Below are 25,454 nucleotides of genomic sequence, written 5' to 3'. Positions count from 1 at the left end.
GTCATCCTTGGCTCCTTTCTCTCACACCCCTATATCAAACCTATCAATAAATCCTGTTAGATCTGTCTTCAAGATATCCAGAATCTGACCACTTCTTACTGGCGTTAGCTCTACCACCCTGTATTATCAACTCAATAAATGAACATTCATTAACAGGGCATAGCACTAAAAAAAACTACTGATAAAAGGTGTCCTGAGACAAGAAATACACAAGGATAACTGGCATTAATGTTGAAATGTATTTTTTGGTGTGGCTAGGCTCTCTGGCCCAGTCTTGTTAGAGTATTTTTATATTTGAGGATATTTGTCTTTGAATATTTAAAAACTGATCTAGGAAGTAAATTCTGCTTTAAATTGTTTCTATTAACACAATGCAATGGTGCTTCATAATTAGATCATTCACCATACATACTTCCTTCCTACCCATTACAAATACACATAAAGCAAAGAAAGAGCACATGCAGTGGTACTATGAAAATATATCTGGGGGCTGGCCCCGTGGCCTAGTGGTTAAAAGCTCAACGTGCTCCGCACTGGTGGTCTGGGTCTGGTTCCCGGGTGTGGACCTACAACACTTGTCGGTGGCCATGCTCTGGTGGCGACCCACATACAAAACAGAGGAAGACTGGCACAGATGTTAGCTCAAGCAAATCTTCCTCATCAAAAAAAAAAAAGAAAAGAAAAGGAAAAAAAATCTGACACACAGCTAAGTGAGGAAGCTAAGTGTCAAATATTACACTACTTATATAACACTTGTGCCTATATTTTTAGAACCAGACAGGTTTACCTCATTAAGCAACCTAAATGGAAAAACCTGCATTTTTAGGAAAAGTAATTTATTGATTGACTAATCACTTTACAGAAAGGATTCCTAAGAACAAGCTCTTTGTTCTCTAAAGCATCATTTGAGGGGCTGGCCCCGTGGCCGAGTGGTTAAGTTCTTGCGCTCTGCTTCAGTGGCCCAGGGTTTCACTGGTTCAGATCGTGGGTGCAGACATGGCACCGCTCACCAGGCCACACTGAGGCAGCATCCCACATGCCACAACCGGAAGGACCCACAACTAAAAGTATACAACTATGTACCGGGGGGCTTTGGGGAGAAAAAGGAAAACTGAAGTCTTAAAAAAAAAAGTATCATTTGAATGTTAGAAGCCCAACTTACAGATTTTCCATAAGAATATTGTTTTACTTTAGAATACCAATAAATCTGTGGTCAACAAAGTCCCGAATATTATAATCATTGGAGTCCATGAAGGAACAAACTAAAAACACTGGTTTATCAGAAAAACAGAACATGGCTTCATTTCAAGATCAGCTTACACTAAAAGAGCTTAGAAAGGCTAAAAATAAACAGTATTCAAAAACTAACCCAGCATCACTCCTTTAAAAGTTTTTAAGCTCAATTTTTTTTTTTTTAAGATTGGCACCTGTGCTAACATCTGTTGCCAATCTTCTCTTCATTTGTTTTTTCTTGTTCTCCCCAAAGCCCCCCAGGACATAGCTGTATATTCTAGTTGTAGGTCCTTCTGGTTCTGCTATCTGGGACACCACCTCAGCATGGTCTGATGAGCGGTGCTAGGTCCACGACCAGGATCTGAACCGGGAAAACCCCAGGCCACCAAAGCAGACCTCGTGAACTTGACCACTCAGCCACGGGGCTGGCCCCCTAAGTTCAATTTTTAATTACTAAAATCAAATAGAAATGTTTTCCTTTTATTAACTTGCTGGTCTCTGAACCATTCTGGCTCCATACGAGCTGTTCAGAGTAAGCACTCAGTCATGTGCAGGTAAATCCTCCCCCTCTTTAGAACCAACAGAATCTAGTGACTACCATAACAACAGTTCTTTCTGTACTCACTAGGCATCAGGGCTTGGATCTACTCCCTATCCATCGAAAACTGAAACAGTAATAGAGGAAGCACTTCGAGTCTCTGAAAGGAACAGAACCAGGCAGCTCAACAGTGTTTTGAGTATCTACTCGGGTTCTTCCATTATCTAGCTCCTATCGCTAATTGGCAAACAACAGCAGCTTTTCCTAGTACATAATTTAATTCAGGTGCTACAAAGTCATATACTTAGAGGTCTCTGTTAAATATAGTGGCTCTGTAACACTAAATAAACCAAACCACTGCTAACAGTTAATAAACCAAAGAACCAGATCTCACTCTACCACTTCTTTCGGATTCCTCCACAGAACATCAGTGCTATGCTCTTTACACAAACGAGTCTATCTAGCCATGATCTCCATGGATATCACATTTACGTCAGCAGAAACAAATTAAAACAGAACTTACTTCCAAACAATTTTACAAAACCAGCTGAAGAATACAAAGATACTATAACCAGACTAGGTCTGAGAGCCAAGGCACACTAAAAAGTACATCTCAAAATTAATACCTATTATTCTTATATATTTCTTCTTCTTCTTTTTTTTTTTTTTAAAGATTTTCACTTTTTTCTTTTTTCTCCCCAAAGCTCCCCAGTACATAGTTGTATATTCTTCATTGCGGGTCCTTCTAGTTGTGGCATGTGGGACGCTGCCTCAGTGTGGTTTGATGAGCAGTGCCATGTCCGCGCCCAGGATGCGAACCAACGAAACAGTGGGCCGTCTGCAGCAGAGAACGCAAACTTAACCACTCGGCCACAGGGCCAGCCCCTCTTATATATTTCTTATCTCAGGACGTTTAGCAACAATGTCTGTTAACGAGTGCTCATTTATAGGGCTCATTTACAGTAGATTTTACCCAAAGATGAAATCTGAGTCTGCTCATAACTTAATTTTAATATTGTCAGTCTCAGGCACTGACCCTAATTTCAACTTCCTGAATCAAGAGCTAAAAATTTTTTTTCCCCTGATTTTTCTCCCCAAATCCCCCCCATATACAGTTGTATATATTTTTTAGTTGTGGGTCCTTCTAGTTGTGGCATGCGGGACGCCGCCCCAGTGTGGCCTGACAAGTGGCGCCATGTCCGTGCCCAGGATCCAAACCAGCGAAACTCTGGGCTGCTGAAGCGGAGCACGGGAACTTAACCACTCGACCACAGGGCTGGCCCCAAGAGCTAAAAATTTCTCTCTTTTTTTGAGGAAGATTAGCCCTGAGCTAACATCTGCTGCCAATCCTCCTCTTTTTGCTGAGGAAGACTGGCCCTGAGCTAACATCCGTGCCCATCTTCCTCTACTCTACATGTGGGACGCCTGCCACAGTATAGCTTGCCAGGCAGTGCTATGTCTGCACCCGGGATCCGAACCGGTGAACCCCGGGCCGCTGAAGCGGAACGTGCGCACTTAACAGCTGCACCACCGGGCCTGCCCCTAAAACTTTTTAGTAAGTGTAATAAAACATAAAAGAACAAAAAGCAGAACCTCACAGCATCAAAAGTGACACCAATTAAAATATTTATTTACTAAATCAGCAACCCAATATATGAAAAAGCTATTTTTCAAAACTTTAGTTTTCAACAAGTATAACGAAATCTCATGAAATCTTATTTTATGGGAGGAATCAAAAACTTTACACCAGGATTTTGCTGTAACAAATTGCTTGACAGGAGTGGCTTTAGGTTGATCATCTCATATAGGGATTTTGCTGCAACAATATTTGCTGTGTGTAATGATATCCCATATATAGGAAAATATATCTTTCTCCTAAAGAGACAGTGCAGTGGAGTAAGGAATGCAATACAATATAATACAATGCAATAAAAGAATTTACACATACTTCAGCATTATCATACCAAGTATTTGTTTCTAACTGAATACTCAAAATAGTTTCTCCTATTAAATTGTTCAAATGCTTTCAGTGAACTTTTAGAGCACTAGCAAACTCCTTATCTTTATCAAGCAAAGACAAAATAAATCTCCATTGATGAGCTCATTAATAAAACCAATCTAATGGGTTTAAAAAGTTCATTTCCATAACTACGAAATAGATACAACCAACTAATTTTACACTGGGCTGTATTGGGCATTGTAAGAACATGATAATTTTACAGACAATGCCTATTCCTAAGGATTTTATAACTAGTTGAAAAAAACAAGACTAAGATAAATGTAACATCTGGTAAATATTAACAAGGATTTCACATGCTGAATGGTATACTATAACTTTTTAGGGGGCAGCTCTGTGGCTGAGTGGTTAAGTTCGCGTGCTCCCCTTCGGCAGCCCAGGGTTTCACTGGTTTGGATCCTGGGCTCGGACACGGCACTGCTCATTAGGCCATGTTGAGGCGGCGTCCCACACACCACAACTAGAAGGACCCACAACTAAAATGTACAACTATGTACTTGGGGGATTTGGGGAGGGAAAAAAGCAGGGGGAAAAAAAAAGATTGGCAATAGTTGTTAGCTCAGGTGCCAATCTTTAAATAAATAAATAAATAAATAAACTTTTAAAAATTGTATTCCCCTCTTGGAGGTGTTGCAGGCTGCCTCGAGAACAAAGAAAAGGCAAAAAAGCAATTCCGCTTTTATTCACTAAAAAAAAAATCCTGACACTAAAAACAAAATAGAGAACTAAACTCTATTTCCATATTGTTTACAAAGTAAATAAAACACAGATGTAGATTTGAAAGGATGGCCAGGGGGTGGGGAGAGAGAGGTGTACATGAGAGGACAAAAGTGAAAAAAGCTGAAATATTATTCACTTGTACACGATGTTTCAATGACATTTGCTCCCGCAAGGAACTGAGATGGCCTAGAGTTCCAATTCTAAGTCAATCAATAATTATATAACGTTAAGAAATTAGAGCAGTTTTTTAAGAGACTCAGAACAATCATACACAGCTGATTCAGGTATCATGAAAAATAAAAATGGCTTAGAGCCCCCTTCAATAATGCTAAATATTCAGAAACAGAATATTAACTGTTATAACGTTTAAAAGAAGTTCAGGGAACAAAGACCAATTAATGAAAACTCCATTCTATATACAAAGAACATAACTAGAATTAGTTTTGATATATATCTAAAAAATAATGCTTGGGGCTGGCCCGGTGGCGCAGCAGTTAAGTGTGCATGTTCTGCTTCAGTGGCCTGGGGTTCGCCCGTTCGGACCCCAGGTGCAGACATGGCACTGCTTGGCAAGTCATGCTGTAGCAGGCGTCCCACATGTAGAGTAGAGGAAGATGGGCACGGATGTTAGCTCAGGGCCAGTCTTCCTCAGCAAAAAGAGGAGGATTGGCAGCAGATGTTAGCTCAGGGTTAATCTTCCTCAAAATAAATACATAAATAAGTAAATAAATAATGCTAAATTGTGCCATCTTTGTTTATTCACAAACTGGAGATGATAATCTTTGCTTTTGGCTACCTGAAAAGTTAAGTTTTAGCTTTTAGGAGGGTGTCATTGATAAGTTTGAGTAAGGAATTCTTGTTTCCTTTAAAGTTACTCAAACAGGAGCCTGAGTAAACTTTTAAGATTTCTTAGAATTCTAACATAAGCAGGAGATACATAATAAAACCACTTAAATATTTAACTGACATCATTCCCTAAGGAAGCTACCATCAGTTTGTTTTAAAGAAAATCCTATCAAACTATCATTTAATCTAGTTTAAATTTTAAGTTACAAGGCCATGATTTTAGTATTCCAAGAAAAGAACCATAACCACACATTCATCAAATACTGTGTGCCTACTATATTCCTGGCATTATGCTAGGCACTAAATATAGATAGTGGAGACACGAAATCAGAAAAGGTTCCTACTATAACAGAGCTTACATTTTGGCTCAGTTTTCTGCATTTAAAGGAGAAGAACAGGTTAGCATAAAGGCATATGAAGAAACCTTTATGAAGGCACAGAGGGAGGAGGAAGTGCTTCTTTGTTCACGGATAGACCAACCTTTTGTCTGATTCCACATCCTTCCCTTGTGCAACCCACCCCCATCAATAAACCTCTCAGTCAATACTGAGTACCTTCTATGTGATGGGGGGGGTCAAGGAGGGAGGACAAGCACTGTTCCAAATTACTGACATCACAAAACAAAAACAAAGCAATTGTTTCTCCCTAATACCCTCAACCCAAGCACCTAAAATGGTGTGTTGCTAGTTGTATGGTTTTAGCAACCAGTTCCAAGAACTCCTCATTCCTTTTAAAAAGTATTTGGGTATCTACCAGTCACATGATTCTCCTTGCTTATGATGGCAGCAAAACACAGCTGGATATCCAAAAAATAATAATAGCTACACTTTGAAAACAATCAAGTATTTTCCACCATCAAACAGCAGACAGAATAATTTACAAACTGGAAAGATTTCAGCAAACAGCTGAAGAACACTTACTTCTGTTCCAATTCCAGGTTGCACACCAGAGTACACACTGTCTGGTGGAGGTCCACCATACTTCCTCTGTCCTGTGGTTACATCCAGAGTATAACCAGTCCTCTCAAGCAAGGCCTAAAGATAATTAAACATCTGTTTATACTTAAATATTAAATCTCTCTCTCACACACACACACACCAGTATATTAATCTTTCCCAAAAGGTACCCCAACGTCTTAGCCTATGTATTTTAGTTAGGTAAAAAACGGCAAAATTCACACTGGGACCTCTCACATATGTTGTTCCTACTTTGTTTTACTGTTCCTTTCCATACATCTAATGGAAAGAGTTGTACACAAATTAAGTGCCTAAGCACACACTACCACTTTGTTATGAATGAGAACAGAAAAAGGCAGCAAGCATTAAAAATTTGACATAAGCTGACCCCAGGCTACCTATCCATGGTTAATTACTGAAGTACTCCTCATTTTGCATCCTACTTTACTTCAATTAGACTTCTTTCCCTATTGTTCCCTTGATATACCATACTTATGTCCACCAGTGATTCTTTTCAAATAAAATGTTCTGTATTCTTAAAACATCAAAAGCCCTACCTCCTTTATGTAGCTTCTCTCATTTACTATGTCTCACATCTTCATACTGACTTTCTATTGTACTCAAATAATTTAACCTTTATATTGTTTGATCACTTGTTTTGTACTCCTGCTATACCATAAGCTCCATAAGAACCAGACCATTTTTCATACAGCAAAGACTCAAAATGTTCGGCAATTACCAAATGAGTACACTCAGGTTTCAAAAACCAAATAACCTTATGTCTTCTGATTACCAACCTTCCTCACAATATTAGGTATTAAGAATCATAGAAAAAAAGATAACATCCTTGCCCTCAAGCGTTTGTAACTACACGAAAGGCCTAGAGAATGAAGATACAATGGAAAAGAAGAAAGGCAATCTACCTGGGAAGGGCAGAATTTTTTAAGGTTTTTAAAATTATACAATGCCAAAGCAACAAGAGATTTTAGACACCAAGTTTAGTGGTTTTCAAAAGTGTCTTTGGAAGAACCCTGGGATTCCAGAGTCACTTGAGGCTCTCCGTTCTTCTATCTTTGACTCAAGCAGAGCTGCTCTACTTTTAAACATAGGAATACATGTAATGTATAATATGCACATAACACGTATATTACATATTTACACAATACTTAATATGTAATATACACATATTACATATATAATACACATCTTACCAAGAGCAAGCAGCCAGCTTTAGGAAAATAACATAGGCCTATTCAATGAACAGCAGAAAGGTTTTTTTAAAAAACAACTATTACGTCAAACAAAATTTTCACACAATTATCCGAAAAAGTGTAAGAATGGGGTTATGCTATTTTACAGATAACGAAAAAAGGTACAAAGGAGCTCTATATAAACAAGTTAAATGAGAGAAAGTACGAGTTATATTCTCTGTCTAAAACATAGAACTATACAAACAACTTTCACATTAAATAACTACTTCAAATGGGAAAGTCGACCACTGCAGCAAAATAACCATGTGCATTTAACGAAGGAACTAGGTTCACTGGTATTCCACTAAAAGCCCTGTATTTACCTTTCAGAGCAGTTTATCGTAATAATAATGGTAATAGTAACAACAACTCATAGTTTTACAGCTCTTGGCACATTCCAGGCCTTACTCTAAGTGCTTCACATATCTTAATTCCTTTAACCCTTACAGCAACTCTATAAGATAGGCACTATTACTATTTCCAGCTTACAAATAAAAAAACTGAGGTAAATAAAAATTCAAAAGGAGGAAAGCAGTTATAAAAACAACTCTTTGCCAAGAGAAAAGGAAGCACTTGGAAAGAAACCCAATCAAGAGATATGACCGGATCAGTACAAAAAACTATTATTGGAAGTATCAATAAATACATATCATTCATATCGAGAAGAACAAGGAATGAGGGAAGAGTCTGAATTAAGGTTTTCCACCAAACATACAATTGAATCTTTACCCCTCAAATTCTTCCTATGTAATTTTCCATAAATTATTTCACTGCTTAACGCTAGTTTTAGAAAAAGAAGTGCAACTATAAAAACTGTTTCTGGGAAACATGAAAAGCAGCATTCGATCTCATTAAATTTAATTCCATTGCACCTATCCAAGTCAAGTTTTACCTTGATCTTTGCTTCATCAGGTCCCTTTGTGGACTCTTGCACCTTGCTCCCCTGTTTCTCCCTTTGCCTGTAGGTCTTCATAACTCCACATAAAAATGCACTTTTGTTCTACAACAGGCAAGTAATTTAATGAAAAAGAATCACAGAAATTGTTGAAGGGTCAAATACATAATTAAATTTAAATTTCAGAGGAGCAGAATTTTAACAGAATATTTACTCACTTATTCATTCAACAAATATTTGCTGAGTGGTTATTACGTGTCAGAGACTGGAGCAGACAGCCAAGACCTCAGGGAGCTTACCTTCTATGCTGGCCAACAGTCTTCCATTTGTTGATTTTTAAATGCATCTAGACTATCTTTGCCAGATGCTCCAAAACTATTCCTCCCGCTTACATTATTTTCCTCCAAGAAAATAAAACAGAACTAGATAACCCAAAAATGTTTAAAATCTGAGTAATTTAAACATGTAAAAACCTAATAACAACAACCAGCAAACTCTGGCTTTGATTTTAAGTTTCTCAAGTAACACTGCAAGCAAAGGAGTGCGGGGGAGACTTTTATACTTGCATTTCTGAACTCTTTGCCATAAGCAGACCTTTTTTTCTTTAAACTAACTTTTTTAAAGAAGCAGAGGTACTCACAAACAAAAAATAGCACTGCTCCACAGGAAAAAAAGTAATGGTAAAATAACTTCAGATCAGTAGTTGTTCAGAGACATTTGTGAGTAGCGGCCTTACCTGAACATGTGATAAGTCACTTTCTTTGAATTGTTGTAGTACAGACAGAGCTCCTTCTTCATTAAATTCCCTGAGAGCATCAATTGCTCTTTCATCAAGATCGACATAAGCTACCAATCCTAAAATTAAATCGAAAAGGGATAACATTATTGCAACAAAAGGGATAATCTAAACTGTCTATCAATGTTTAATCAAGAATTGTTATATTCAATACTATCACTAACAAACTACATTTTCATTTAACTATATGTATATAGGCAGCTATCCAAATACTATAAGAAAGGTCAAGAGTACAAATATGAAAATAGATAAAACGTCAACGCCTATAAACATGAATTTCAATCTCCATATCCCACAAAAAAACCCCCACAAAAATCCTAACCCCGTTTCCCACTCCCCAAATGGTTTAAGTCTTGGAAATTAAATCTGATGTACACACTGTACTACAGATTAAGCATTAATGTAACAAATTCTGGTTTATGTTAGAATGGTAAGAAAATACTGTACTTCCCAAGGATCAACCTTCAAATTATAGGACTCTTTTAGCTGCTGCTAACCACACAAGAGGTAGGGGGAAAAATAAGAGAACAATTTTTACTAAATAATTCTTTCCACTCTCCAAAAAGTAGCTTTCCCTCTTTAGTACCAAAGATAAAATGAAATGCATTTTTTTATCTGAGCACCTGCTTTGCTGCAGTCAGAATGTGGAAAGGCATAATTTTAAACTCTTCTACAAATTCAAGTGCAGCTTGATCAATTCTGAAAGTTCTATTTTAAAGCATTTTTTGTACTTCTGAAGTGTCAAGCTGAGATTTAAATATGCTGTGGCATTCATAACACTGACAATTTTTTTGTGGCGTTAAGGACTTTACTATGGACTTACAAGTAAACTATACAGAAAATATATTCACTGCATTCTACATATGTAGTATATTTAACTTGCACACAGAACATCTACTAAGCTTAACACATACTTTCTTAAGTCTGTTAAGTTTGCTATCTTTCTCTTTCTATGTATATAAGGAATACATTTCAGAATTGATCCAATATAAAATGGAAATATTTGGCAGATTAAAACTCCAAGTCCATATGAACTAACATCAAAAGTGACTCCATTTTGGAAAAGCCAAAAGAACTTTATTCCATACAGTAAATATATTTTAAATAAATGTAATGCCACTTGCAAAGTTACTTTAAAATAATGTTGCCATAATTTGTTTTAAAAGCTCAAAAAACGAGCAGCCCAAATAATTGGAGTTTCTCATTTGAATATTCAATACCACCACCCAAAGTCACAACTCAGGACACCCATCAATCCATTCTGTCAATCCAACCCTACACCCAAACCATCAGCCTCTTATCAATAACAAAACACTCTACAAGAGAGCATCTCTAAGCAGATCACTGCCAATTCTCTATGGCAGAATGTCACAGAAAGTTCCTGAGGACTGATTTTCGAATGGGACCATCACCCAGGAGTCATTTTTAGAAATCATTTTAAGGTCTAGAATTATCCTGAGCTTTTCAGATTTAAACTTTTTTTAAGAGGACAAAAAAACAGATATTTGTTACTACGGTACTTAACACACATTTGTGAGACAATTCAGTTCTCTCTCCCAGAATCTGGATAGGCACACAAAACACAGAGGAATAAAGTTTCCATCTCTGGCCCCAAGGGGGGAGGACACATTTGTTTATGAACAACACTCCCTAAGGGTAAATATTTCTCTCCCTCTTTAAAACTTCAAACCACCTACAACCAACCATATTAAGATGTTCAAATTTGCTTACGCCCTTAACCATGGGACTTCTGGATTAAAAAAAAAAAAGCAGCTGTTACAAACCAAACACTTTCAAATTACTGAGAGATGTGGATTTCTGTCTATCAGAAACTAGACAGGCCACAAACTCTCACGGAGTGTGACATTTATTATCGTTTCAGACAATACAGTCTAACTAGTCCCCTTATTATGCCACCTAATCAGACCTAAGCTGATTTAACAATCACTTTAAGAAGCTAAAAGTAGAAAACTAAAAGCAAAACGATGACTGATTTAGATTAAGAAAAAAATGTAAAATTTAGTATGCTCAAACATACATTTTCATTGGTAAATCTAAGACAAATTGATGTACTGTTCTGAAACAACTAAGACTGCATATTCAACACTAAGAAGGCTTCAAAATAATGAAATAAGAATATCAAAATCAAACCCAATATGCCCTCGAAGGGAAAGTAACAAACATTCAGCTCTACATAGATCAGAAACAGTATTATTTAACCTTAAAAAAATCTATAAAATTCAAAGTGGTTTGCCCTCACTTTCATAACCAGTCAGAAACAAGAAATGCATATTATACCTGTCTGAAATATTTCATCAAGTCTTTCTGCCACCTTCTGTGGGAGGCCTGCCTCTATCAGTGTCTTGTAGTGTTCTGTGTGAGTTACACTGGAAGTATCCATTGGTTCTTCCTCTTCTTTTAACTGTACCGCATTACCATTCACCTGATTAGCCATTTTATTATGCTGCTGGAAAAAATTCAGGAGCTATATTACATTAAGCCAGAAATAACTAGTTTGTAGGACAATGCATGATTTATCTAAACTAATTTGTATACATGCTGCTAATAACGTCTGTCAAAATAATATCTTATGCCTTTAGTGATGTATCTGACCTAAATTTCCAATAATTCTGTAAAACCATAGAAAATGTACATGGAAGCATTAGATCTTTAAGGAACTTCATGTACACTAGGTTAAATAAAGGCTTGAATTTACTGAAGATAGAATCACTGATTAACAAAAGCAGCTGTTGTGTCCTTACGAGCATATCAACAAATCACCACAAAATCCTAAAAAGCCCCTCAGCTCTCAATTCTTATACAGTTTTTAAAAGTTTGGTTTAAAAACAGAATGAACACCCATAGATCACTTAATCAAGGTTTTAAGGACTTTCAAATTTTCCTAGCTCTGCTTCAAATGTAAAATAGATGGAAAATAAATGCCCTGTTCAACACGTCTCTAGTTCAACATGCTGGTGGTTTGGGTTTTCTTTGCCTCACTTAAAACAAAACAAAAAAACCACAACTTGACATTAATTTTTGTTCTAAAATTAATTTGCTATTCCCATTCACAGATTTAAAAGAAAAAATGACCAAGTATGAAAGCTAAACAATTGTTTTAAGTCCACACAAAATAAAAAGTGAGCTATAATTGAGTTGCTTCTTTAAAAAAAAATCATGAATACATATTGAATTTTTCATATCAATAAAATAAAGCTGCAAAAACATAATGAAGAATGGACAACTAACTTCTTCCAAATAGTTTCAATACACATTACCTAATTAGGGTAAACTTAGGTCAGATGGCTCAGATTAACCTACCCAAATCATTCTTTCTGTATGTTCAACCTGTATGTAATGCTGAATTGGACCACCTCTCTGAGGAGAGATTAAATAATAAAACCATTCAAAGCCAGTCTCTATACTGCCTCAAAAGAGGGAATTCAAGATAAAGTGCATTTGTCTGTGAAATCATAATGTGATGAAGATAAGCAGAACAAAGACATTGCAACAAATACTGAAATAAAGGACATGAAGGTGGATCTCAAGAAAAAGCGTACTTTTCTTGATGAAACTCAAGATGCTTAGTCAGCTACAGAGAAAATGCAAGTTTCCTAAAAAGCACTAAAACCTGTAAGATAACCACACTTCCAGATTGCTTAACAAACGCTGTGCAAATGCACCAGGTGCAGTTTTCTGACTTAAAACAACATCTTCTCATTTCAAAGTCCCTGGTACTTTGAAGTTAATGAAAAAGAGAGGAGGACCCAGAGGTAGGAGGTAATAGAGTAGGAAGAGAGGAAAATGCAGAAAGGGTTATTCTGAAAATGAGATAAACATCATCATGACTTCTTATGATCACAAAACATTAGGACTTGATAGCCCACCGATGTCTATACAGACGCAGACTGTGTGGTTCAACTCTGGGTGGATGAACGCTTCTCAAGGCAAGCCTCAAATTCTGATGAACTGGCAAAACCGAAAACATTCGAAACTGGCACACTTTTGATCAAGAAACTAGTCACGGTCTAAGATGAACACGTTACTGATTAATACAACCCGTTTCTATAAAGATGCACCCTAAAGTCCGAAATCTCTTTGAGAACGTAAGAGTTCTGCTTTCCCACGCTCCGCCACCCCAAACACGACCGTAAGATCATCAGAACTCACAAGTTCCCAGCACCACAAGACCCTCACAGCATTGCACCTGGGAATACTATCAGTCACAGAAAGAAGGCAAATTTTTTTTTAAAAAGTTCAATGAACATCGGTTAAGGTGGTATTCTTTTCAAGTATGTGTAAAGCAAAAAGACGAGTTGTGGATTAAGCACAAGACAGAAATATTTATGACTGCCATTTCACCGGAAAGGCTCTCTACCAGCTGAATTCCGAAACTGGCGGAAATTTTCAAAAAAAAAAAAGTTTGTAAACTTTTAAGGGAATAAAAGTAAAATAATTAGACTGCAGATAATAAAACTTTTCAGATCAAGGGGGAACACCTCTCTCTTCGAGCCACAGACAATGTGCTCATTTAAAAAAAGACTTTTACGTTCTAGGAGACCGTTTTAAAACTCGTGTTGTCAATTCCACACGATGCCACACAGCCAAACCATATTTCTGGATGCAGCAAATATACTAAGCCTTCCTGCCCAAAGTAGAAATTTCAGTGAGGTTTTCAAAGGGCTGCCGGGAGATTCGGGAAGTCGGCCCAGCCCCTCCCTGGCCTTTGCGGGACCGCTCGTGCCGACGCACCATATTAAGAACGGGCCTTCAAAGAGCCCACGAAATGAAAACTAACGGGCACCTAATGGCCGAGGCGCGTCAAGCCCTCATCCTACCCCTGACTCAGGACACACACGCTCGGCCTCTTGAGGACAGCAAAAGTCGGCACAGGTGGCGCGAAAGGACCGGACCGCTCAAGAACCCCTCGGCTTTAACTTTTCAATTTTGGCCAAGAATCGCCTTTCCGATGCGCCGCGCCGGCGACATGCTCGGAACCGGCGACCTCGGGCGCCGCCGGCCCTAAGGTGCGTGGCCTCTAGCAGTCATTTTTTCCTTCAAATCTCGGCCCGCGGCGCGCGGGGGGAGAGGGGAGGCCGCCTCCGCGGAGCGGCCCCCGCCTCCCGCTCGCACCAAAGTTTCCTCCCGGCTCGGGCACCCGGACTCGCCTCCCGCCTCCGCCCGCCCCGCGCCCTCCGCCCGCCCCGCTCAGCCACACATCCCACTCGCGGCTGGGCCGGCTGCGACCGGACCGAGGCGGCTCCGGCGGGGGAGGCCGGGGGGCCGCGGGCGCCTCAGGCCGCCGGCCGGGCCGCGTGGAGCGGCGGGCGGAGGCGGGAAAAGCACAACCAGCCCCGGCAGGCCGCGCGGAAGGGCGCCCGGCGGGCCGGGAGTCGGAGGGGCGGGGGAGGCCGAGCGAGGGCGCGGAGGCGCCGCGGCGGGGCTAGGCCCTCAACCGCACGGCCGGACGAGGCCGAAGCCGCCCCCGGCCCGTCCCCACCCCCACCTTCGGGGCCTCGGAGCGAAAACGAAACTGGGGACAAGACGCCGGGCCCGGGCCGGGCCGAGTCGGGTCGGATCGGGGCGCCTGGCCCCTTCCCCCACGGGCCGGCGCGAGACTCACCCGGGCAGAGCTGGGGCCGGCGGCCGGGCCCGTGAGAATCAGCGCGAGGCGCTTTGAAAACGACTAGAAATGGCGCGCGCGCCACCCCCTCCCCCCCTCATGGACAGAGACGCGATCCCGGCAGCACGCGGGGTTTCCCGGAACTGCTTCCAGGGACTCAGAGCGGCCGGGCAATCACGTCGCGCGGCGGTCTGAGGGGCAGCTCAGGCGACCAATAGGAGCGAGAAGAGGCGCACGACGCCGGACGACTCCAGAGCCAATCAATGAGGCCGTCGGCTGAGCCAATGGGGGAACGCAGCGCCGCCGGCTGGGGCGCCTCCGGGGCGGGGGCAGGAACACAAAGGGGTCTGTGGTGAAGCCCCGGGTAGAGGCGAGGCTGCGGGGCACCAGGCCCCGGGCGGCCGAGGCTCCTCCCTCCTCGTCTGCCGCCGACGCGAGGCCGAAGACGTAGGCCTCGCGCCGCGTGGCCGCCTCCGGAGCCCCGCCCCCCTGTCGGCGCCGGCCTTGCTCCGCCGCGGACCTCCCGCCCCTTCGCCGGCGCCGCAGAGCCCCCGATCCCCCCTCGCGCCGCTGCCGCCGGCGTGAGCCCCGCCACGCCCCCGCCACGCGGTCGGGCCTCCCGCTAGGTCGCCTTTTGCGCGGTAGAGCCGGAGTTAAGGATGTTGGGCTCGTCGTTTTGCTGGAGAATTTCGGGTAGAAAATCACCCTTCGGGACGATCGGAAAACTGCACCCCCGCCTCCCTGGCTGCCTTCCGTGCCTCGCTAGGGCCGCTCCGAGCGTGAGGGGAATCGCGAAAGTGGCCGTTGCTCCAGAGCAGCGGCGCCCACAAATGACAGAGCAGGGACCTCTTTTCCACAGGGTTTGTAGCTGATTAACATTCATAAAGTAGCTGGGCAGACAGATGTATCTATGAAGCCAAAAGAGCCATGCAGGGAAAAGGGCTTATTCCCAAAGGAGATTTCTCACCCTCCACCCCGCGGGTTTGTTCCCTGTCCTCGCCTTCGTCCACAGCCCTCCAAGCTTTTTTCCGAGAGCCAGCCCCCCACCCCAACCCCAGCCCCCAACGCCCCACCGCTCTCCGAGGGGAGGAGGTCGAGAAGAGGTCTGCAGAATTTCCAGATACACTTCGAGGATCGTTTAAATTTCCCAGTACCTACCAACAAAAATTAATTATTGACAACCTATGTGCCCGATACTGAGCTAAATGGACCCAAGTTTTGTATTATGGGGTGTGAAACTTTACACAAGTGCTGGGATCGATAAGAAAATAATATAAAATGACAAATTTAGGAACAGTCTTGGAAGGGCGTGGGAAAGGGGCTTTGAAGCTTAAACTTTATTAGCTTCACATAAACCTGCCTCTAGCTAAAGGGTTCTTCACCGATTTTGTATTATTTGACAGTCTGGTAAAAGCTCGATCTCGTCTAAGTTTTTAAATAAAATACATAGCACTACAAAAGAAACTTTATATTGAAATACGGAAATATATTTTAAAAACAAATTTGTGATATAGTAATCGAACACATTAAATGTCAAGATCTTGTAGCAGATCAAACAACCACTGAAATTTTAAAGGAATGAGAAGATATGTCAAGAAATCTATGATAACCATAATGTGATATGAAATTGTCTGATTTCTATTGGTGACAGAGTGAAAGGTACTGCTAATTCTAGTGTGCTTTGTTGCCTACATTCACAGCGGGGAAAAAATGCTAAATTTCAGCTGGATATTAGTGAAAATAAAGATGTTATTTTTTTTTCCTTCCATGTTGAAGGACCAATGAATTCCATTTAACACAGGATAAGAACTCCTGGGCTGGACACTGCAATTAAAGTGATTCTGTCACCCAATATTTTCCGAGATAATATTTCAAATATTTAGCCATATATAGTGCTCATAAGTATATTCCACCTTTTCAGACCATGTATCTTGACTTTTTCTTTGTTTTTCTTTAAAGATTTTATTTTTCCTTTTTCTCTCCAAAGCTCCCCCGGTACATAGTTGTATATTTTTAGTTGTGGGTCCTTCTAGTTGTGGCATGTGGGATGCCTCCTCAGCATGGCTTGATGAGCGGTGCCATGTCCATGCCCAGGATCCAAACCAGTGAAACCCTGGGCCGCCGAAGCAGAGCATGCGAACTTAACCACTCGGCCATGGGGCTGGCTCTCTTGACTTTTTCTTAATTTGGAAAGCATGATCTTCTGATCTTTGCATTTCCAAAAAAATTGTGTGTGTGTGTTTGTGAACTCAATATTCTACAAATATTGTATGCCCTCCACATTCAAATCACTGTGTTAAGGGCCAGTCCCAGTGGCCTAGTGGTTAACTTCGGCACACTCCACTTCAGCAATCCTCGGCTGGTTCCAGGGCACCAACCTACACCACTCATCTGTCAGTGGCCGTGCTGTGGTGGTGGCTCACATACAAAAAGAGGGAGACTGGCAGTGGATGTTAGCTCTGGGTGAATCTTCCCCAGCAAATAAATAAATAAATAAAATCACTGTTACAAGTAGGGAATATAAAATGAATAAAACACCATCTCTGTCCTCCAGCTGACAAGGCAGGATAAGTATACAAATAAACATAGTAAAAATGAATTACTAGGGAGAGCTCCAGCTACATCTCTAATCTTTTGAGATTAGGTAATGGTGCAGCCAGGCCATTCCACAACCGTTTTCTGTCACAGACCCACTCTGTGGTCTGAGCTAGTATGTGAATGAACATGCTTTGCTTTTTAAAACAATTACAGGGCACCAGAATATTCAAATTGAAGCTCGGACTTTTACTACTTACAACCTGAAGTAACAAAGAATGTTTAAATCATCAAACTTTTTTACTGCATCCTTAGATTAATCTTGTCCCTGAGATGATTCTTAAAGAAACATTTAGTCTATTCTTCTGACTCCGAACAAGATTGCATAAATTCAGCCTTTTCAAAATGCCTTCATTTGCCACTAACAAGAATAAGCCATGCTAGCCACAGTTCAAAGGCACAGGCAGGGGGAAGGAATAAACAAACAATGTAGAATGGAAGAAAGAGGAGAGGAAGATGAAGAAACACCATGTGTGGAATGCTAGTGGAAAGGGTGTCAACAACCAACCCTCACAAACATTTAGGTGCCAAGAGTCCTCCACTCAGCCTTACTCGAAAACTTCAGTTCTACCATGAATTCTCCCAATGTCAAATACAACTATTTATTTTCTTCCTCAAACTTTAATCATTTTTATTATTTTAAGGCACTTTGCAAAGCCGTGGTGCTCTAATCAAGATTGACCAGAGCTGAAGGCTCTTTGTCTTTTATTCATACCTCCTAGGATTATGCTTCTTTCATTTTATTTATTTATTTGTTTATTTATTTATTTTGGTGAGGAAGATTGGCCCTGAGCTAACATCTGTTGCCAATCTTCCTCTTTTTTTCCTCCCCAAAGCCGCAGTACATAGTTGTATATCCTAGGTGTAAGTCCTTCTAGTTCTTCTATGTGGGATGCCACCCCAGCATTGCTTGATGAGCGGTGCATAGGTCTGTGCCCAGGATCCGAACCAGTGAACCCAGGGCCGCCTAAGCAGAGCACACAAACTTAACCACTATGCCACCAGGCTGGCCCCATGGATTATGCTTCTTTTAAAAAACAAAGTGCATGTGGCTGATTTGCAGTAGCTTGTAGTCAACTGACCCCAAGACCTTAATGCACACCTGCTTTATCATCATATTTGTAGCAATTTTTCTGTTGAAGATTATCCTTGAGCTGACTTGTTGAATTCCCTTCTAATTCTCAAATTCATCAAAGCTGTTTTAATATGGAAAGAAAGTATATCTCCATCTTAGTGGCACAACGTTTCAAACAATAAATCACTACCATTTACTGAGCTCCTACTGTGGGTCAAGTGTTTTACTTAGGCTATTGCTGATATTTACATGAAACTTTCAAGGTTAGTAATATTATCCCATTTTATGGAGGAAACAAAGCTCAGAGAGGTTAACACATTTGCTCAAAGTCACACAGCTGAACTAAGACTCAATCACAGGTCTGTGTGACTCCAAAGCTACTTCACCAAGCAACTTTTCAAGTAAAGTCTCAGTGTTGGCAGATTCTTCACTTGTAGAGGTATATATTTTTACCAGTCAAAAAGTCACCATTGTCAATTTTATGAATAAGTTAGAAAATACTATTTAAGAGTCCAAAGCAAATTGTGGTATAAGATAATTAGAACATTTTCCTTATGTGGTTTGCAAATTGGCTTTACAATGCAATTTGAACTTGTTTCGAGAAATGACAGTATCCAAGAACAAAATTGTGGCCTCACAAGGTCTCAACATTCAGGAGCGACAGTCCTTTGGGCAGGTTTGTTAGAAAAGAAGACATCTCATAAAGATTATAACTACGTGGACTTCATAATAGTAGTTAATATTTGTTGAGTGCTTGCCAGGTTATCTTATTGGATGCTCACAACAACATACGGCACAAATACCAAAAGATATCATCTCCCCTTTGCAGATGAAGAAACTCAGGCCCGAGTCAAAGCTGAGACAAACTCTGGCGTAACTCCAAACACCAATCTCTTAATCATCATGCTACACAGCTAGAAGGGGTGAGTTCAAAGGAATAAAGTTAAACTGCCCTCTTTTTAAGTCTTTATATTTCCAAACCTGATGTTGGTAGTTTCTGATTTTAAAATTCCTTTTGTCCTTAATTTTTTTTTTCATGAGTTCTCTGTTCTCCTTGGACTCTGTTGAGGGACTATGGATAAAGTGAAGTGAGAAAAGAAAGATAACAGAGTAAGCTCTCCTTTCCAACCTTCCATTCCCTCAGTCAAACTCAAGAAAGCAAGAATCAACTTTTGAGTCCAATTAGGATTGTTAAATCCAATTTAAGAGTGATAGACACTTGGTCTCATGGAAGAATTTAACACAGCCTTCTTTCGCTTGGCTGCAGCGGCATTCCCTGGCCGCTCACCAGCAGGACCTTGGTGCATCTACCCACTGCCACTGAACTCTGCAGCCGTTTAAAGAGACAGGCATAGGCAGCAACAGCAGCTGCTCCTAAAGTCCAGAAATGAGATTCTAGGATTTTGTTGAACATAATATCTGGTCCATTAAGTTCTAATTATTTTAAGGCTTCCCTATAGTCAGGCAGAAGAGCTATACGCTGCAAATCTTTTATGGAAGTGTTACTGTAAGCTTTTAACCAGGGGCCGGCCTGGTGGTGCAGCAGTTAAGTGCACACGTTCTGCTTCGGCAGCCCGGGGTTCGCTGGTTCAGATCCCGGGTGTGGACATGGCACCGCTTGGCACGCCACGTAGGCGTCCCACATATAAAGTAGAGGAAGATGGGCATGGATGTTACCTCAGGGCCAGTCTTCCTCAGCAAAAAGAGGAGGATTTGCATCAGTTAGCTCAAGGCTAATCTTCCTAAAAAGAAAAAAAAGCTTTTAACCAAAATCTAGTAGAATTCTAAGGTAAGTATTATTACCCATGTTCAAATATACAAGTTAAATATACTTTTAACACAAATCAGATTCAACAAGGATTGTGAGTCCTGCTCTCTCCATACTATAACTTATGTTTTGTTCTGAAAATTCAATAAAACAGGAAGAATTGATTTGTGAAAATTAGTAAAAGGAAATCTCATTTGAAATGGACTCAGCAGGCCAGAAGGGGGAGCTCCTGTGCAGTACCACTCCAGATCAATTACAGGAAAGATAGTCAATTACAGACCCCAACAGAAAGAAGTCATTAACAGGAAGACAGTCAGTTATAGACGCCAACAGAAAGAAGTCAACAGAGACGAATCATCAGTTACAGGAAGAAATGTACATTGCATCCCAAGCAGAAATCCGCTACCCCAGTAACTAAGCCAATGAGAACCTATCACCCTAAACTCTCACTTTCCTCCAATGGACTTTCCTTCAAAACAACCCCTCCCAACTTCCTCCTTTTTCCCTGTAAAATAATGTTTCTCTCCCTCATTTGTTGGATTTGCCTATAGTCTGCCATAGCATGCATATCCTGAATTGCAATTCTTTAGGTATTGCCAAATAAACACTTTTTCCTAGTAAACTAACTAGCTGTTTTATTATTTTTTAAATATTTTATTTTTCCCGTTTCTCCCCAAAGCCCCCCGGTACATAGTTGTGTATTTTTAGTTGTGGGTCCTTCTAGTTGTGGCATGTAGGACGCCGCCTGAGCATGGCCTGATGAGCGGTGCCATGTCCGTGGCCAGGATTTGAACCAGCGAAACCCTGGGCCACCCAAGTGGAGCATGCGAACTTAACCACTTGGTCATGGGGCCGGCCCCAGAGCTGTTTTATTTTTAAGGTTGACAGATTATAAGTAGACTATGTGTACATAACTAAATTCTCATTACCCTTAAGTTAAAATATCCATTAGAAGAAGGGGACAAGTGCTCTCTAATTATCATTGATAATAATATAATATCTTATACTTGTGTAGAATTTTTTCATGTACAAAGAGTTTCAACTACAGTATCTCACTAGACATCTTTGCTCCCTTTGGACATCTTGAAATGTGTCACATTCTTGACCCTGTGACTCTCCTCTCCTGATTCTCTGGGTTCAATAATACTTCCTTCTAGGTCCTCTCCTCTGCCTGTCGTTTTTGGTGTCCCCAGGATTCCATCCTTGACACTGTTCTCATGCTCCATCAGGGCCACCCACTCACTTGCATAGTTTTCACTACTACCATCCTCATTCTAGCTGTTCCCATTTCTTTATCTGCAGCCCTGCTTTTGGTCCTGAGCATTGGACTCATTTTCAACTACCTGCTGGGCATATGAATGTATGTTTGGGTATGACAGGTTCTTCAACTCACAACTCGTCTCTGAAGATGGTTTTTCTCTCTCACTATATGCCTCCTTCCTCACTGAGTTCCAGCCATGCCAATCTGGTGGTGGTTCCTCTAGTCTGCCAGCCGCTGCCTCAGCCCCCTTACAGTCGCTCTTCAGGAAATTAAGTACTTAGAACTCTTTCCCCCAGATGTCCTGACAACTCATTCAGAACTCTGCTCTAATGTCCCCCCTTTAGAGAGGCTTTCCTTGACCACTGTCTCTAACATAGCCGTCCCCTTTCACTCCCCTTCTTTTACTCAATTTTTCTTCATTGTACTTGTTACCACTGGACATTATATATGTCTGTTTATTGTCCATCTCCCCACCAGAATGTAAGTTCAATATGGGCAGAGTCTTCATCTTGTTCAGTCACATCTGAGGTACATAAGCTGGTGCTCAACAAATTTTTGTTAAATGACTTAACTTGTAACCTTTATATCTGCCCCAGACTCCTCCTCTTTGTGTGCCCTGGTTCCATTCATAGCATACTCCTCCATCCAACAAATTACTCACCTCAGAAATCTGGACTTTGTAGGTTCTGACTCCTGACCATAAGTCACTCATGGAAGTGTTTGATAGCATACCTCGAACCAGGCTGGAGCAAGAGCACAAAGGGAAGCCTGTTCTAGCTTTGTCCTGTTCCAGGAGGGCCCTCATGTCCACATCTCTGGCTACCTAACCTGCAGGTCCCAGCTCTGTCCATCCTCCCAAACTGAAGGCCTAGAGATACACATAGGCGGCTTGGTTTGCCCTCGAGAAAACAAACCTGGGGAGGAAGCGCGCTGTTTGGGCAAATAATTCCAAGGTCCTAGATACTTGGAGTTTGTGATCCAGAAGTGGAGAAAGAGGTATGAGCTCTGGATGGCCATCTACCCTTGGCCCCATGGGAAAAGGTGCAACTGGAGGAGAGCCAGCTCAGGGGCGTGGCCCCATTGCCCCCGTCTAATGGCAGTACTACCCGGGCTAAACCCAAACTCCAATAGAGCAGCTGTAACCAAACAAGACTGAAAGCGTGCTTCATCCCCCCCTTGCCTAAAAACCAAAGGTTAAAGTTTTATGACTCAAGAGGTATCAACAGAAATTTAGAAAAGGAAACCTTGGGTAAAAATCCTATCAGAAAACTGGACATCAAACTTTAAAACCTGGGTTCTTTGAAAGACACTATCAAGAGTGAAAAGACAAGCTAAAGATGGAGAAATATTTGCGAAACATATACCTGATAAAGGACTTGTATCCAAAATATATAAAAAACTCTCAAAACTCAATAAAAACAAAGGATCTAAAACTTTCATTAGGCTCTCAAAGGAATCTGGATCCTCCTCAAAATATTAATACTATTAAAACTATTGGGGTTTTTTTGTTTTGTTTGTTTCGTCTTCTTCCTCAAAGCTCCCCAGTACATAGTTGTTGATTCTAGTTATAGGTCCTTCCGGTTGTGCTATGTGGGACGCTGCCTCAGCATGGCCCGATGAGCAGTGCGATGTCCACGCCCAGGATTCAAACTGGGAAAACCCTGGGCCACTGAAGTGGAGCGCACGAACTTAACCACTTGGCCATGGGGCCAGCCTCAATAACTATTGGTTTATATGCTCAGCTTGGAGAATTCAGAGATTGACCAAATGCCCAATCTAGAGCAGGGAGCTTAGAATCCTGCCCAAGCTCCCTGTATTGAGCGTCTGCCTTGCAACACGTCTGCAAAGTTGTCAGAGTCTATTCCTAGATAACCCTCCAAAGATGACAGTGGTTCCTCAAGTACAGGAGCTGTGAGGGTGTCTTTATCCCAGCTTCACCTGGGGCGGGGGTGGGGGCAGTGTCTTAGATGGGTCACATTGACTCTGGGAGCCTTCTTCCTCTTGCATAAGGCCCCACAGATACACAATGACAGAATTTCTACAGTTCTTTTATGAGTAGCTTGTGTGGTGACAAATAAGAAATGAATTCACCAGCCCTGCTGAAGAGAATGAAGTTTATACATATCCTTCTCTCATTTATCCAAGAAATATGTGTTGCTTGCCTACTCTAAGTCAAATTGTGCCAAGGGTTGAAGATACAAGGGTGAGCAAGACACAGTGACTTCTTCAAGGATAACAAAGTCTAATGGAGGAGATGAAAAAGGAAACAAGCAATTACAAAACAGGGATAAAGCACTTTAATTGGGCTGAACCCAAGGAACCCTGAAAAGGAACACCTGACCCACTCTTGTGGGATCGGGAAAGCTTTCTTAGAACAGGTTAGGTATGAGACCTGAAGGAAGAGCAGGAGTTGACCAGAAGAGTGGAGAGACATGCAGCCTGGAGAGTGCTGCAGGTGCAGAGAACTGAAGCCGAGGAGGGCAGCAGAGGCCAGATGACGACCTCCTCATGAATCACAGTGAAGCAGTTTCACCGTGTGCTGCTGGCAATGGGAAGCATGAGAAGGTTTGACACAGAAGAGCAGCACAAAGGGATTTGCCCTTCAGAAAGATCATTCTAGCTGCGGCAAGGGAGAACAGACCAAAAGGAGTTGAAAATAGAACCGAGGAGATTCGTTAGGAGGTTGTTTCACGAGCCGAGGTGTGGCTTGCTGATGGCCTGAATAATTGCAGCTAATGTTTTGAGCCTCATTAACTCATTTAATCTTTGCAAATCGGTGAGGCAGATACAATTATCCCCATTTTATGGATGGGAAATCCAAGGAACAGAAAAGCAAAGTAACTTGCCCAAAGTCTCAGGGTAAGTGATGGTAATAGAGAGAGAGCTAAGCAGATTGGAGAAATATTTAGGAGGTGGTATGATCATGACTGAATCACTAATTATTCAATTAATTTTCATTATTTTTACTTATATTGTTGATTTTGGGAGGTTGGCCAAAGGAGCAGTTGTTGTCCAGTACGATAGGCAATTTTCTAGCTTGGATACCTAGGCAATGACGGAGTTAGGAAATGCAGGAGAAGCAGGCGGGCAGTAGTGGAAAAAAGTGGTCAGGTCAATTCAGCGTGGGGTTGGATTTCAAGGGCCTGGGGGTAATTTCCAAGTGGAGACGTTCACAAGGCAGCTGGAGGGGATGGTGTGAAACTCAAAGTGAGATTCTGATGTCATCGGCCTCAATCTCTCCCAGAAGGAAAAACAAAACCACTTTTGGAGAAGCTGAAAATGACACAAGCATTCAGGAAAACAGATAATACAACAGGATTAGCTACAAAACAATTTTAGGTCATTACAGGGTAGTTTTCTTCTATTAATTTTACTCCCCAATTGTTTTCCACTAACGACCTTTTATCTTGAAGTCTCCTGTAGATAAGAGGCCAAGCCTGCTACTCCTCAGCAGAGATGGGCATCTAACCAAGGCTTCAAAGAGTCCCTTTCTCCCAGGGCACAGGAACTCCTTTTCGAACAACACTAACTTTTGAAACACTAGGGAACCATTTAACAAATTATCATTTCACTGCGCTCAGTGGTGTCCTAATGGCCTGGAAGCACAGCGCTACCAACTGTTAGCCTCCTAGAGAACAGCTCACACAGAAGGAAACCTGCTACCCTTATAACAATGGCGAAATATTAACATATCAAATACCCTTAGAGGGGAGGCTGCAGGTGAATTTCTCCAGATGAACCAGCATTTTCCTTGAACTTTCCTTCTCAAGAAATAAAAAATGCTGAACATGTAGAAAGGAGAAAAAGAGTTTTAAAAAATGTTTTGATAATATCTTTTTCTTTTCCAAGTCTTGGCTATTGGGTTAATGAAATTTTTTCTT

The 25,454-nt window shown here is 41.3% G+C and overlaps 1 protein-coding gene and 1 long non-coding RNA gene across 4 annotated transcripts in view; one reads left to right on the top strand and one right to left on the bottom strand.

Annotated features, from left to right (window-relative positions):
- HNRNPR (heterogeneous nuclear ribonucleoprotein R) overlaps positions 1–15,339 on the bottom strand; it is a 33,237-nt gene extending 17,898 nt beyond the window's left edge. The window contains exons 1-5 of one of the 3 annotated variants that reach the window (XM_070260742.1): positions 14,875–15,339; positions 11,550–11,715; positions 9,192–9,310; positions 8,453–8,560; positions 6,275–6,388 (exon numbers count right to left, since the gene is read on the bottom strand). In XM_070260742.1, the coding sequence (XP_070116843.1) occupies positions 6,275–6,388; positions 8,453–8,560; positions 9,192–9,310; positions 11,550–11,706 (498 nt within the window). In that variant the 5' untranslated portion in view covers positions 11,707–11,715; positions 14,875–15,339. Of the gene's footprint in view, positions 1–6,274; positions 6,389–8,452; positions 8,561–9,191; positions 9,311–11,549; positions 11,719–14,874 lie in introns of all 3 variants that reach the window. The other 2 variants (XM_005607364.4, XM_070260743.1) reach the window with 2 other exon arrangements.
- On the top strand, positions 15,195–20,938 carry LOC106782814 (uncharacterized). The gene is made up of 3 exons (XR_001380150.3): positions 15,195–15,734; positions 19,374–19,467; positions 20,467–20,938. It is a non-coding gene; the product is annotated as an uncharacterized lncRNA (long non-coding RNA).
- The last annotated feature ends 4,516 nt before the right edge of the window (positions 20,939–25,454 follow it).

The sequence above is a fragment of the Equus caballus genome, chromosome 2, assembly GCF_041296265.1.
Source record: "Equus caballus isolate H_3958 breed thoroughbred chromosome 2, TB-T2T, whole genome shotgun sequence".
NCBI classification, from domain to species: domain Eukaryota; kingdom Metazoa; phylum Chordata; class Mammalia; order Perissodactyla; family Equidae; genus Equus; species Equus caballus.
The sequence above is the reverse complement of the archived record's forward strand: the minus strand, read 5'-3'. Positions and strand labels throughout refer to the sequence as shown.